Source organism: Hordeum vulgare, chromosome 7H (assembly GCF_904849725.1).
Source record: "Hordeum vulgare subsp. vulgare chromosome 7H, MorexV3_pseudomolecules_assembly, whole genome shotgun sequence".
NCBI lineage: Eukaryota > Viridiplantae > Streptophyta > Magnoliopsida > Poales > Poaceae > Hordeum > Hordeum vulgare.
This window is the reverse complement of record NC_058524.1, coordinates 525860511-525876260: the sequence shown is the minus strand read 5'-3', so window position 1 is coordinate 525876260 and position 15750 is coordinate 525860511. Positions and strand designations below refer to the sequence as shown.

Here is a 15750-nt window from a genome sequence, read left to right as displayed (position 1 = left end):
ACATTGCAATTCTGCTGAGAGTTACCACCATCAACATCATTTCGTATAAGATGGTCTGCTTATTGAACCGTTAGCGGTTCTCAGTCAGTATGACTAAGCAGTAGGGTTCAGAATGTCGAAAACATAGGCCATGTGTTCAGCTTCCAAAAGCTGTCTGGGAATCCAAGAGACAAACCCTAACAATTGTTGAGACGACACGCAACACTAGCAACTATAGGTAGCACTCAGTCAAATCTGAGATGAAGCATTGCCAAATCTTCAAGCTTCAGTACTCTCAAGTATGCATCTTGCAAGACAGACCAAGGCTAGCCAGCAGAATGTTCAGGCTTTAGGTAAGACGATCAGCTATAGACTCTGACTAGAACCATCATATAGAGGTAGCAACAATAGAATAAGCTTACAGTGCGGGAAGCGCATCATATCTAGCTAGAAGCATCATCTAGCATTGCCGAGGTTGCAACTATGCAAATGCATCCTATGTGGTGAGAATAGGGGGCAGGTGTTTGGATTTGATTCCAAGCACCGGAGCCTGCGTGTCGGGGAAGCACCTCGCACCGGGCAGCTCCGTCACCGTGCCGTCCTTTGTCACGGCAACCGGGTAGGTGAGAAGGTGCCCAGGGAGGTCGTCGTTCAGTTCATCACTAGCATAGAGGTCCCAGTACTTGTCAGCCATCTTGTTCACCCTCTGGACACACTCCAGGCTTCCCGGGCTGACGAAATCGTTGTGCAGCATTCCAAGGTGCTCATACCACAGCGACATCCGGAAGCCATGGACCTGCCCTCTGGCAACCTGGCCTTTGGCGTTCAGGTGGTGTGGCTGGAATGCGCCCATGGCAATCTCGGAGTCCCTCCCCCCGTCCATTGACCGCTGGTTGATGTTGGCAGATCCGACGATGATGTACTCGTCATCAACTGGAAATCAAGCAGACTAAATGTTAAGGCAAATTTGACTTCGATCACATGAGACATGTCCTGACAGTTTATAGTAGGATGGACGTTACAATATCAGGTACATATATTTGTGACAACAAAAGCAGAGAACTGGAGTCTGGAAAACATGTTCTGTTGTAAAATGAATCAAGTAAGAAATGATAAGGACAACTAATTCTAAGTATGCTTCGAAGATAGAAATGTTGGCAGACTGAAATGTCATGGAAGTGCATATAATCATCCTTTTCTACAAATAAATAAATGTAAGTGCACATAAGATGTTAATGACCGCAAGAACTTTCATGCGACGTGTGGAGTGGGCATACCTATCATCATCTTGGAGTGAACATAGATCATGAACCGCCGAGCGTTTTGTGCCCTTTCATAGGCTGACCCAGGCAATGGACGATCAGCGGGTTCATACTCCCCACTCCTCTTCACCTCCCTGTTCCCTAAGCAGAAGAAGGTGAGGTAATCCTTGGGGCTCGCGTCGATCCCCTTCGCCTCAAGTGCGATGGCAATGTCATGGTACATCATGTCCATCGTCCTTCTCTGCCAATCCAGTATTGCCTGCACAGATCCACCTTCAGGAGCACCTTCCGGCCACATTGGCACCACCACATAGACCACAAAATGCTCACCAGCCTCAATCTTGCTCACAATCTTCAGCGAGAGCTCTCTGGGAATCAGATGCAACGCCTCGATTTCCTCTGGCCTTATGTCGTCGGCCTTCCACGCGAATGAGCTGCCAAGGAAATACTGATTCTCAATGTAGATGAAGTGCTGTGCACGGCGTATCGCATGGATGTAGGCATCCTGTATGCTCCTGTCAAGGGTGTTGTTCTTGCCACTGACAAGGCCTGATCGAGCAGCTTGCTCAGGGGTGTTAGGAAAGCCGAAGCTTGCGCCGCCGTCGATGGACCGGAAGACCTGCACATTCCACGCCTCCTGGTCATCGGGGAACGTAACGGTTGATGGCGGTATGATCAGGTTCGCCAAGGCTTTCAGATCGACGAGGAGGTCATTGTCACCGCCTTGCTTCCTCCACCTCTGCTCGAAGTTGTAGAGGATGTCCCACGCGGCCGGACCTTCGATCTTGGCATGGATGTCGTGCCATGGCTCCCTCGGCCCACCCTTGCTGATGGACGTGTCGACGAAATTGGTTTGATGGAAGTCGTTGTGGTGCGCCGTGTCCAGCGTCCTGAACAGGGAGTGGAACTGCGTGTCGTAGCGCCCGTCGCAGAGGTCGAGGCCGCCGACGAAGCTGACGATGCGGCGGCGGCTCGAGCTTCCCCTCACCGGCATGTCGTGGTCGACCGCGATAATCTTCTGGTGGTGGCTGATCATGTAGGCAGTCTGCAAGCCCATGACGGCGCTCCTGCCGATGTCGGGGTTCCGCGGGCAGAGGACGCACTGCACGTCGGTGCCGCGGAAGTACTCCGCCGTCTCGGCGTCGTGCGTCCCCATGTACCCCCACGTCATGCCGAGGGACTCAACGGAGGTGCGGTCGTCCCAGACCAGCATGAGCACGCGCACGCCCTCGCTGGCCTTGCGCTTGAGGAGCTCGCCGAGGGTGGCATCGCCGCCGGGGCGCGGCCGGGAGCCGTCCCGTATCAGCGTGATCTCGGTGTACACCGACCAGCCGGTGACGTATATCAGGTGGCGCGCGTCGCTGATGGCGTCGAACACGTCCTCCCAGCACCGCCCCTGCTGGTAGGTCCGGCCGCCGGAGAGCGGGATCCTGGGCGCGAACGCGTCCGGGGTGTGCGCGTCCTGGTACAGGGTGACCCTGCAGCCGGGCCGCTGGGAGAAGAAGGTGTAGGGCACGCCGGGGTGCCGCGCGCCGCCGAGGCCCGCGCCCCACTCGCGGCGGTTGGCAGCGACGTCGCAGAACCTGAGCCGCACATGGATCGTGGGCCCGTGGTGGATCTTCTTCTTACTGGGGTCGAGTACGTCGAGCCGGCGCTCGATCTCCTGGCCGCCGGCGTCGAGCAGGTCCCGGACGGGGAGGTAGGCGCGGCCGATGAGCGTGGCCCCGATGGGCTGCGCGGCCTTGACGGTGAAGACGACGTCGGCGGCGAAGTGGGCGCAGTAGATGTGGAACTCCTCGTACCAGCGCGGGTTCACCGGGTCGCCGGCGATGACCCGCGTCCGGCCGACGCGCGCCTTGCCGAGGTCGACGGTGGCGTACAGCTGAGTCGACCCCTTGCCGCGCCCGATCGTCTCCTCGAACCCCTCCACGAACTGCAACCACACAAGATTCCTTATACCCCACTCGTACAAGCTTCCTACGCATTCCAACGAACAAATCTAGCGCACACCACACACGCAGCAGACCGTGAAAATTCGAATCTCCTTTTTGGAACCAAGAATTTTCCCTTCCGCGTACAAAAACCAGGAATCCCTCTACTGCCGGACAAGAGTTCGGATCTCCGGGCTCGGAGGGAGCGGGATGCTTACTTCATCTCTACTCTACGGACGCAATCTACTCTGCTTACACTCAGCAGGAAGTAGGAAGGGAAGGGGAGTGGAGTGACTGACCCTGCGGAAGATCTGGGGGGCGCCGCCGGTGGCGCGGTCGGGGTTGGTGAGGTTGTCGGCCTCCAAGATGGTGGCGTGGAGGGTGCCGTGCAGCAGCCGGTGAGCCATTGCTGCCGCGCCGTCTCACCTCCACCTCCCAAGTCAGAGCTCCAGGCGTCGAGGGTCACAGTCGAGACTCGAGACGGACGAAACAATGCGCCAAGAAGGGCAGGCCAAGGCAAAGCACGATTTCCACGTAATCTTACGGGCTAAGGCAAAGGGGTCTGTGGAGTGTGGACTGTGGTTGGATTTCAGTTGGTAAAGTGGGCCCATCCCTGAAAATCATGAGGGACGGTCCGTCCGGTAGGAGAGATAGAGAGCGAGAGTCGGAGAGATGGAGCAAAGTGGTGACCTTTCCTGAAGTTAAATGGGACGAAGCAGCAGAAGATTGCTGGAGGAAATTAATGGCGGGAGGAAACTAGTAATGCACGGAACTAATATCTGCCGAAAATACATCGTAGCCATTTTGGTTCTGTGATTAATGCTTTGTATTCTCGTAATACTAGTACTAGTACAACTATCTTTCCGAACCAGAAAGACGAAGCGGGAGCAAAAGCGAGAGGGGGGCGCGCGCGCACTATCTATCCGTGTCCCGTCGTTTATTGGGCATTTGGCAGATCGGGGCCAAAGCAGTCGCGGCTGCCCGCAACCTTTTGGAGCAGCGGTCACATGGCTTCAACGTTGCAGATCGCAGAGCTCCAACGTGCGCGTACAATGAGAAATAGAGGGAGAAGATGCCACTGCCGTCCACACGGAGCACGAGCGCGGCACTCAAGTACTACTATCATGCGCGCACCATCGCTCTCGTCAAGCTCGTTTCATTTCTTGGTCTAAATGAGATGCGGCCATTTTGGATGCGTTTGGTTGCCCCGACTGAATAGTGCGAGGTTGTATATTACTAGAGACGAGAGTATATATATAGCGAAAAAACTATCACATTACAGGTTATGTATATAAAAAAACTATTTTTTAATCTTTTAAAAAACTATCACAAAATTGCTTTGCTGTTTCAAGAAACCCTAGTGACTGAAGCGTTAATTTTTAACGGCGATGATGACAAAGCTGGGCCACTCATCAGGTATGATATGGTAACATTTTTAACCCTAGTGACTGGAGCCCACATGTCGGTACCTGTATTTTTTTTCTAAAAAAGCAATCATGTCCATGTAATTTTTTTTCTTTAAAAAAGTAAGGAAAATGCCAGACCTACAGACCTTTTTTTACAGAAGGTTACGAGCTGATGGGTTTTTCTTCTTACTAATCTCCCCTTGATTTTTAGGGTGAGGCCAGCCTTATCTAAGTACCAATTAAAATAAGGCACTTTAACTTTGTCTGTAAAAATCCTGTAAAACGTCCGTACTTGTAGCGAAGCTCAAAAAGTAACCAGGTCCCGTATTTGTTTCCACATTATCAAAAGCAGTCCGGTCCTGCTTTGCCCGCTGCCGTGACCGTGAGCTCGTCAGGCGCTCGTCCACGTCGTCGTGTCGGAGCACCAGCTCGCCGCCTAGGAGCACCAACGAGAAGGAGGGCAGCTCCTGCACGCGTCCTACGACAATAGGAGGGGACTAACCATGGCGCGTGGGCGGGTGCCCATGGAGTGCGGCGGCGGGTGCTACCCATGGTGCGCGGCGATGGATGCCCATAGTGCATGTTAGTGGTGCCCGTGGTGGGGGATCACCATGGCCATGGTGCGCGGCGATGGATGCCCATAGTGCATGTTAGTGGTGCCCGTGGTGGGGGATCACCATGGCCATGGTGCGCGCGACGATTGACTATGGGGCACGACAGCGACTGTTGCCAATGGAGTGTGCGACGGCAGCGATTGTGATGCGGTGGAGCTCCGAGGGCTGTTGCGTTGCCGGTGCATGCGGCGACCGACCGTGGCCTTGGCTTTGCAGGGCGTGGGGTTGGGAGGCAGCGGCCATGGGCGAGCTGCAAGGTGTGCCGACCTTGGTGCTGGCCATCCATGGCGGCGTCGGCTGTGGTTGCGCCGACTCTCGCTTGGGACTAGGGAGATAGATAAAGTAAAGACAGAAGAAAGCGAAGAAGAAGAAGAGAGGACTTACATATGGGTCATACATGTAAGTTAGCACTCAAACAAACATTTAACAGATGGTTTGTTTAGGGATGGGCTTGACCTATCATAAATTGGATTAATTTGTAATCACATGATCATTTGGATTTTTTTGGAACAACGAATCAATTTTGTGATAGTTTTTTGAAAGATTAAAAAATGGTAGTTTCCGCTGGTCAACGCGTGTAATGTGATAGTTTTTTTTGCTATATACTCGAAAATGAGCCATGTTAAGTAGAACCTCGTTAAGAAGATACAAGTCAAAATACAATTATTGTAACTTGATTGGTTGTGTGCATATAGTGTTTTGTCATCGTGAAGCAATTTTCATCCGGTGTTTGGTTACCTACCTCGCATATTGATTAAGATTTTTTTAGAAAATATTGATTAAGAGTTAACGACTATACTTAAAGCAGAGTGTTGGAAATATGTCCTAGAGGCAATAATAAATTAGTTATTATTATATTTCTTAGTTCATGATAATCGTTTATTATCCATGCTATAATTGTATTGATTGGAAACTCAAATACATGTGTTGATACATAGACAAAACATTGTCCCTAGTAAGCCTCTAGTTGACTAACTCGTTGATCAAAGATGGTCAAGGTTTCCTGACCATAGACAAGTGTTGTCACTTGATAACGGGATCACATCATTGGGAGAATGATGTGATGGACAAGACCCAAACTATAAACGTAGCATATGATCGTGTCAGTTTATTGTTACTGTTTTCTCCATGTCAATGTATCTGTTCCTATGACCATGAGATCATGCAACTACCGGACATCAGAGGAATACCTTGTGGGTTATCAAACGTCGCAACGTAACTGGGTGACTATAAAGATGCTCTACAGGTATCTCCAAAGGTGTCTGTTGGGTTGGCATGGATCAAGACTCGGATTTGTCACTCCGTGTGACGGAGAGGTATCTCCGGGCCCACTCGGTAATACAACATCACAATAAGCCTTGCAAGCAATGTGACTAACAAGTTAGTCACGAGATCTTGTATTACGGAACGAGTAAAGAGACTTGCCGGCAACAAGATTGAACTAGGTATATAGATACCGACGATCGAATCTCGGGCAAGTAACATACTGAAGGACAAAGGGAATAGCATACGGGATTATATGAATCCTTGACATAGAGGTTCAACCAATAGAGATCTTCGTAGAATATGTAGGAACCAATATGGACATCCAGGTCCCGCTGTTGGTTATTAACCATAGAGTGTCTCAGGTCATGTCTGCATAGTTCTCGAACCCGCAGGGTTTGCACACTTAAGGTTTGGTGACGTTTCGGTATAGTTGAGTTATATGTGTTCATGATCGAAGTTTTGTTCGGAGTCCCGGATGAGATCCTGGACGTCAAAAGAAGTTCCGGAATGGTCCGGAAATGAAGATTGATATATAGGAAGTTGGTATTTGGATTCCGGAAGGTTTTTGGGCATTGCCGGCAGTGTACCGGGTGTTAGAGCATATATCTCCATATGTGGTTTTGGTAATTGATGACAATTCCTATGGACTAATGGTTGTCTTAAGTTATATTTATAGGATTTGTCCATAGGCACTTCTTGAAGTCCATCTGTTGGGTTCAAGGAGTTTATATGATGACCAAGGTGGTATTCAAGGTATTATCAAAAGAATGGTCATAGCGACACAAGGTTGATCAAGATCTCATACAAAGAGTAAATCAAGATGATCGACACACAAAGCGTACAAGATGTACCGGGAGGGATCAAGTGATCCCATGGTATGGTAAGCATTGTCCATTACGTGTTTGTGTACTAACCCATGGTCTTCGTGAGAGTTCTATGTGGGGGTTAGGTGTGTTTCCATGGGCTTGCGTCAAAGAGAAGATCTCATACAACCCATGAAGTATGACGTCAAGTTGTGATCGTCATCAAGATTGCGATGTGCAAGTTCAAGTGGATCAGCACGAAGATATCATGCTTGAAGCTTGCTGTCCATTGACAAAGAGTAAATCAAGATGATCGACACACAAAGCGTACAAGATGTACCGAGAGGGATCAAGTGATCCCATGGTATGGTAATCATTGTCCATTACGTGTTTGTGTACTAACCCATGGTCTTCGTGAGAGTTCTATGTGGGGGTTAGGTGTGTTTCCATGGGCTTGCGTCAAAGAGAAGATCTCATACAACCCATGAAGTATGACGTCAAGTTGTGATCGTCATCAAGATTGCGATGTGCAAGTTCAAGTGGATCAGCACGAAGATATCATACTTGAAGCTTGCTGTCCGTTGTGGTGGCAATGGACTTGTGAAGATATGCTGAAGAGTGGCTCACCCATAGTGAGTATGGGGGAGCAATCAACTAGTCTTCATCAAGCCAACGCAATCAAGAAAGGTGATCCATCTTGAGGAAGCCAAGATCATCATCATCTAGCTCAAGAGGACGAGGTGCAAGGTATAGGTTTGCCCTTGATGGGTTTTCTGGTTAGGATAGATTGCTGTACTATCAAGGGGGGCTCTCAAGTGAGTAGCTTGATCGTATCGTTCGTTGAGAGCTCAAACCATTTGCATCCTTGCATCATACTTCTTGGTTCTTGTTTGGTGTTTCTCTTTGTGAGTTTTAGAGCTTATGGTCATCTTCGTGACAAGCTCGAGTTCATCGAAAACGGAGTCCATATGCATCTACTATGATGTTTTCGATGTTGGAGTTTTTGCCGGTTCTTCATTCATAGAGGACTCACATCTCTATATCATTGGCACTTTTATATCTGCATGGTCGTTGTTTGGATAGTTCTTGTCGTCCTGAATCCAACAAGCTTGGGTTTGCTCGATTCGGAGCTCGTATGCGAAAGTTATGGCTGTTTTAGTGGCGAGCGGTAGTACCGCTGGACCTAGCGGTAGTACCGCTAGAGTTGGCAGTAGTACCGCTGGCCCTAACGGTAGTACCGCTGGCTGGCGGTAGTACCACCCCTGGTCAGCGGTAGTACCGCTCCAGGAGCTTAGTACCGCCTGCCTAGCGGTTGTTCGTGGACGGACCTTTTTGCGAAGACTTTTCTTGGCGGTGGTAGTGCCTTTGCACTACCAGGGGCCCAGCGGTAGTACCGCTGCAGTCAGCGGTAGTACCGCTGGAGTGCCAGCGGTAGTACCGCTGCAGCCAGCGGTAGTACCGATGGAGCTCGGGCAGAGAGTGGGGGTAACGGTCTCATTCCTTCCCCCACTATATAAGGGGGTCTTCTTCCCCCTTGGCCTTATCCATCCGTTGAGCTCTTGTTCTACCTCCATTGTTGACATTCTTAGAGCTTGCTAACTCTCAATCCCTCCAATGATTCTTGCTTGTTCTTGAGGGAAAAGAGAGAGGAGATCTAGATCCACATCTCCACCAATCACTTTCTCCTCTATGTGAGGGGAACCCCTTGGATCTAGATCTTGGAGTTCTTTGTGAGCTCCTTGTTCTTCCTCTCATATTTCTCCATAGCTTTTGTTGTTGTGGAGGGATTTGAGTGTGAGGGACTTGACCACTTCGTGTGTTCTTGCCATTGCATTAGTTGCATCGGTTTGAGTTCTCCACGGTGATACGTGGAAGTGATAAGTTGAGAAGCTTACTACCTTTGGTGCTTAGTACCCTAGATATTGTTCTTCGTGGATGCTTTGGCATCCTAGAAGCTTGGTGGTGTCTCGGAGCTCAATCATTGTGGTGTGAAGCTCCGGGCAAGCGTCGGGGCCTCCAATTAGGTTGTGGAGATAGCCCCGAGCAATTTGTACGGGTACCGGTAACCGCCCCCAAGGGTTGCCACGTGTACGGGTTCGGTGACCGCCCTCAAGGTTTGCCATTTGTACGGGTTCGGTGACCGCCCTCAAGGGTCCCTTAGTGGAATCACGGCATCTTGCATTGTGCGAGGGCATGAGGAGATTACGGTGGCCTTAGTGGAATCTTGGGGAGCATTGTGCCTCCACACCGCTCTAACGGAGATTAGCATCCGCAAGGGTGTGAACTTCGGGATACATCATCGTCTCCCCGTGCCTCGGTTATCTCTTACCCGAACCCTTTACTTATGCACTTTACTTTGTGATAGACATATTGTTTATTGTAATATATCTTGCTATCACTTAGTTGTTTATCTTGCTTAGCATAAGTTGTTGGTGCACATAGGTGAGCCTGGTTGTTTGTAGGTTTTGTGCTTGACATATTAAACGTTAGTTTTATTCCGCATTTGTTCAAGCCTAAACCTTAATTATTTTAAAGCGCCTATTCACTCCCCCTCTAGGCGACATCCACGTCCTTTCACCGGGAGTGACGAATGGGTTCCGGGGGGCCACTGGGTGGGCCCACCACGCCCCAAGGGGTCCACGTGGGTTTATTGGATGCGCAATACGGTATAATGGGCTAACAAAGTCATCCAAGGAAAGCCCATGAGGAAGAAGTGGAAAATCCAAAAGAGGAGGGAAAATAAGGAAGGAGTCCTAATCCAAGTGGGATTGGAGGACGACTCCTCCCTTCCCCACTTCGTCCGACCCAAGGAGGCCTTCCTTGGCACGCCAAGGCCGCCCCTCACCTCCTCCTATATATACTAGAGGTTTAGGCTTTTAAGAAACAACTTTGCCACGTGCTGCCCTCTCCTCTAGATCGTAGTTCTTCCTCTAGATCGGTTTTCTACGGAGCTCGGGCGAAGCCCTGCAAGAATAGATCATCACCATCACCGGCGCGACGTCACGCTGCCGGAGAACTCATCTACTTCCCCGCCCCTCTTGCTGGATCAAGAAGGCGCAGATCGTCATCGAGTTGTACGTGTGCAGGACGCTGAGGTGTCGTCCGTTCGGCACTTGATCGAGACGGATCGTGGGACGGTTCGTGAGATGGATCGTGAAGACGTACCACTACATCAACCGTGTTTAATAACGCTTCCGCTTAGCGATCTACAAGGGTATGTGGATCCGATCTCCCTCTTGTATATGAACATCACCATGATAGGTCTTCGTGTGCGTAGGAATTTTTTGTTTCCCATGCAACGTTCCCCAACAGTGGCATCATGAGCTATGTTCATGCGTAGATGTAATCTCGAGTAGAACACAAAAGTTTTTGTGGGCGTTGATGTTCGATTTGCTGCCCTCCTTAGTCTTTTCTCTATTCGGCGGTATTGTTGGATTGAAGCGGCCCATACCAACCTTACTCGTACGTTTACGAGAGACCGGTTTCATCGACTAACATGCAACTTGTTGCATAAAGATGACTGGCGGGTGTCTGTTTCTTCAACTTTAGTTGAATTGGATTTGATCGAGGCGGTCCTTGGAGAGAGGTTAAATAGCAATTTGCACATCACCGTTGTGGTTTTGCGTAAGTAAGATGCGATCATACTAGATATCCATAGCAACCACGTAAAACATGCAACAACAAATTAGAGGACGTCTAACTTGTTTTTGCAGGGTATGCATGTGATGTGATATGGCCAAAGACATGATGTAATATATTGGATGTATGAGATGATCATGTTGTAATAGTTGAATATCGACTTGCACGTCGATGCTACGGCAACCGGCAGGAGCCATAGGGTTGTCTTTAAACTAACGTTTGTGTTTGCAGATGCGTTTACTATATTGCTAGGTTGTAGCTTTAGTAGTAATAGCATAGATAGCACGACAACCTCGATGGCGGCATGATGATGGAGATCATGGTGTGGTGCCGGTGATGATGAAGATCATGTCGGTGCTTTGGTGACGGAGATCAAGAAGCACAAGATCATGGCCATATCATGTCACTTATGAATTGCATGTGATGTTAATCCTTTTATGCATCTTATCTTGCTTAGAACGACGGTAGCATTATAAGGTGATCCCTCACTAAAATTTCAAGATAAAATTGTGCTCTCCCCGACCATGCATCATTGCGACAGTTCGTCGTTTCGAGACACCATGTGATGATCGGGTGTGATAGACTCAATGTTCACATGCAAAGGGTGCAAAATAGTTGCACACGCGGAACACTCGGGTTAAACTTGACGAGCCTAGCATGTACAGACATGGCCACGGAACACAAGAGACCGAAAGGTCGAGCATGAATCATATAGTTGGATATGATCAACATGGAGATGTTCACCACTGAAACTATACTCAACTCACGTGATGATCAGATTTGAGTTAGTGGATTTGGATCATGCGCCACTCGAATGACTAGAGGGGTGTCTATTTGAGTGGGAGTTCTTAAGTAATATGATTAATTGAACTAATTATCATGAACATAGTCAAAAGGTCTTTGAAAATTACGTTGTAGCTTGCGCTGTAGCTCTACTATGTTTAAATGTTCCTAGAGAAAATTTAGTTGAAAGATCATAGTAGCAATTTTGCGGACTGAGTCCATGAACTGAGGATTGTCCTCATTGCTGCGCAGAAGGCTTATGTCCTTAATGCACCGCTCGGTGTGCTGCACCTCAAGCGTCGTCTGTGGATGTTGCGAACATCTGACATACACGTTTTTGATGACTACGTGATAGTTCAGTGCGTAATACTTAACGGCTTAGAAGTAAGGCATCGAAGACGTTTTTGAACATCACGAAACATATGAGATATTCTAGAGATGAAATTGGGATTTCATGCTCGTGCCCTTGTTGAGAGGTATGAGACCTCTGACAAGATTCTTTGTCTACAAAGTAAAGGAGAAAAGCTCAATCATTGAGCATGTGCTCAGATTATCTGAGTGCAACAGTCGCTTGAATCAAATGGGAGTTAATCTTCCAAGATGAGATAGTGATGGTTCTTCAAAGTCACTGCCACCAAGCTGCTAGAGCTTCGTGATGAACTATAACATATCAAGGATAGATATGATGAGCATTGAGCGATTCACAATGTTTGACACTGCGAAAGTAGAAACCAAGTAGGAGCATCAATTGTTGATGGTTAGTAAAACCACTAGTTTCAAGAAGGGCAAGGGCTAGAAGGGATACTTCATGAAACGGCAAACCAGTTGCTGCTCTAATGAAGAAACCCAAGGTTGAACCCAAACCCGAGACTAAGTGCTTCTGTTATGAGGGGAACGGTCACTGAGGCGGAGCTACCCTAGATACTTGGTAGATGAGAAGGTTGGCGAAGTCGATAGAAGTATATTGGATATACCTGATATTGATGTGTACCTTACTAGTATTCTTAGTAGCACCAGGGTATTAGATACCGGTTCAGTTGCTAAGTGTTAGTAACTCGAAGTTATAGCTACGGATTAAAAGGATACTAGCAAGGGTGAGGTGATGATGTGTGTTGGAAGTAATTCTAATGTTGATGTGATCAAACATCGCACGCTCCCTCTACCATCGGGATTGGTGTTAAACCTAAATAATTGTTATTTGGTGTTTTGCGTTGAGCATGAACATGATTGGATGTGTTTATTGCAATACGATTATTCATTTAAAGAGAATAATGGTTATTCTATTTGCTTGAATAATTACCTTCAATGGTTTATTGAATCTCGATCGTAGTAATACACATGTTCATAATATTAATGCCAAAAGATACAAAGTAGTAATGATAGTAGCACTTACTTGTCGCACTGTCGCTTGAGTCATGTCGGAATAAAATGCATGAAGAAGCTCCATAGTAATGGATCTTTGTACTCACTCATTTTTGAAACGTTTGAAACATGCAAACCATACCTATTGGTATTAACGCATGAAGAAACTCCATGCAGATGGATCGTTTGGACTCACTTGATTTTGAATCACTTGAGACATGCAAATTATACCACATGGGCAAGATGACTGAAGGCCTCGTTTTCCACTCAGATGGAACAAGAAAGTAACTTGTTGGAAGCAACACATTTTTGATGTGTGCTGTCCAATGAGTGTTGAGGCATGGAGTGGATATCGTTATGTTCTTACTTCACTGTCGATTTGAGTAGATACAGGAGTATTTACTTGATGAATCACAAGTCTGGAATATTGAAAAGTTCAAATCTATTTCAGAGTGAAGATCATTGTGACAAGAGGATAAACTGTCTACGATATGATCATAGAGATGAATATCTGAGTTGCGAGTTTTGGTACACAGTTAATACAATGTGGAAATTGTTTCGCAATTCATGCCACCTAGAACACAATAGTGTGATGGTGTGTCCGAACGTCATAGCCGCGCCCTATTTGATATGGTGCATACTATGATGTCTCTTATCGAATTGCCACTATCGTTTATGGGTTATGCATTAGAGACAACCGGATTCACTTTAAATAGGGCACTGCGTATTTCCGTTGAGATGACACAATATGAACTATGGTTTGGAGAAACCTGAGCTGTCGTTTCTTGAAAGTTTGGGGCTACGACGCTTATGTGAAAAAATTTCAGTCTGATAAGCTCGAACCCAAAGCGGATAAATGCATCTTCATAGGATATCCAAAACAGTTGGGTACATCTCCTATCTCAGATCCGGAAGCAAAGTGTTTGTTTCTAGAAACGGGTCCTTTATCGAGGAAAGGTTTCTCTCGAAAGAATTGAGTGGGAGGGTGGTGGAACTTGATGAGGTTATTGAACCGTCACTTCAACTAGTGTGTAGCAGGGCACATAAGTTGTTCCTTTGGCGCCTACACCAATTGAATTGGAAACTGATGATGGTGATCATTAAGCTTCGGATCAAGTTACTACAAACCTCGTAGGTTGACAAGGTCGCGTTCTACTACAGAGTGGTACGGTAACCCTGTCTTGGAGTTCATGTTATTGAACAACAATGAACCTACGAGCTATGGAGAAGCGATGGTGGGCCCTGGATTCCGACAAATGGCTGGAGGCCATGGAATCCGAGAGAGGATCCATGTATAAAACAAAGTGTAGACTTTGGAAGAACTACTTAATGGTCGTAAGACTATTAAGTATATATGGATCTTTAAAAGGAAGACAAACGATAATGGTGAAAAGTCACCATTAAGAAAAGCTCGACTTATCGCAAAGATGTTTCTGACAAGTTCAAAGAATTGACTATGATGAGACTTCCTCACTCGTAGCGATGCTAAAAGTCTATTGGAATTATGTTAGCAGTTGATGCATTATTTATGAAATATTGCACATAGGATGTCAAAACATTGTTTCCTCGACAATTTCCTTGAGGAAAGGTTGTATGTGATACAACCAGAAGGTTTAGTCGATCCTAAAGATGCTAACAAGTATGCAAGCTCCAGCGATCCTTCTATGGACTGGTGCAAGCATCTCGGAGTTGGAATATAACGCTTTGATGAGATGATCAAAGCTTTTGGGTTTATACAAGGTTTGTGAGAAACTTGTATTTCCAAAGAAGTGAGTGGGAGCACTATAGAATTTCTGATGAGTATATGTGCTTGACATATTGTTGATCGGAAGTAATGTAGAATTTCTGTAAAGCATAAAGGGTTGTTTGAAAGGAGTTTATCAAAGGAAAACCTGGATAGATCTACTTGAAAATTGAGCGTCAAGATCTATAGAGATAGATCAAAACTCTTAATAAAATTTTCAGTGAAATGCATGACTTGACAAGTTTTTGAAGGAGTTCAAAATAGATCAGCAAAGAAGGAGTTCTTGGTTGTGTTGTAAGGTGTGGATTTGAGTAAGACTCAAAATCCCGACCACGGGAGAAGAAAGAGAAAGGACGAAGGTTGTCCCCTATGCTTTAGCCGTAGGCTCTAAAGTATGCCAAGTTGTGTACCGCACCTGATGTGTGCCTTGCCATGAGTCTGTCAAGGGGTACAAAGAGCGATTGAATCACTGAACAACGGTCAAAGTCATCCTTAGAAACTATTGGACTAAAGAGTTTTTCTCGATTATGAAGGTGATTAAAGAGTTCGTCGTAAAGGGTTACATCGATGCAAGCTTTGACACTAATCCGAATAACTCTGAGTAGTAAACCGGATTCGTATAGTAGAGCAGTCATTTGGAATATTTCCAAATAACACGTAGTAGCAGCATCTATACGATGACATAAATATTTGTAAAGCAGATACGGATCTGAAAGGTTCAGAACCGTTGACTAAAACCTCTCTCACAAGCAAGACGTCATCAAACCCCAAAACAGTATGGGTGTTTGATTCGTTAAAATCACATAGTGACGTGAACTAGATTATTGACTCTAGTGCAAGTGTGAGACTGTTGGAAATATGCGATAGAGGCAATAATAAATTAGTTATTATTATATTTCATTTTTCATAATAATCGTTTATTATCCATACTATAATTGTATTGATTGGAAACTCAAATACA

General features: G+C 46.9%; 1 protein-coding gene across 1 annotated transcript; it reads right to left on the bottom strand.

Annotated features, from left to right (window-relative positions):
* Positions 1–235: 235 nt before the first annotated feature.
* On the bottom strand, positions 236–3802 carry LOC123407044 (phospholipase D alpha 2-like). The gene is made up of 3 exons (XM_045100080.1): positions 3472–3802; positions 1257–3174; positions 236–912 (listed from the first exon to the last, which is right to left on the bottom strand). The coding sequence occupies exons 1-3, from the start codon at positions 3577–3579 to the stop codon at positions 476–478; spliced, it is 2463 nt and encodes an 820-aa protein (XP_044956015.1). The 5' UTR covers positions 3580–3802; the 3' UTR covers positions 236–475.
* Positions 3803–15750: the final 11948 nt, after the last annotated feature.

Coding starts and splice junctions, on each gene's coding strand:
- LOC123407044 (XM_045100080.1), bottom strand. CDS start 3,579: ATGGCTCACCGGCTGCTGCACGGCACCCTCCACGCCACCATCTTGGAG. Junction 3,175..3,471: donor CCCCCCAGATCTTCCGCAGG/GTCAGTCACTCC, acceptor GTGTGGTTGCAG/TTCGTGGAGGGGTTCGAGGA. Junction 913..1,256: donor TCACTCCAAGATGATGATAG/GTATGCCCACTC, acceptor CTTGATTTCCAG/TTGATGACGAGTACATCATC.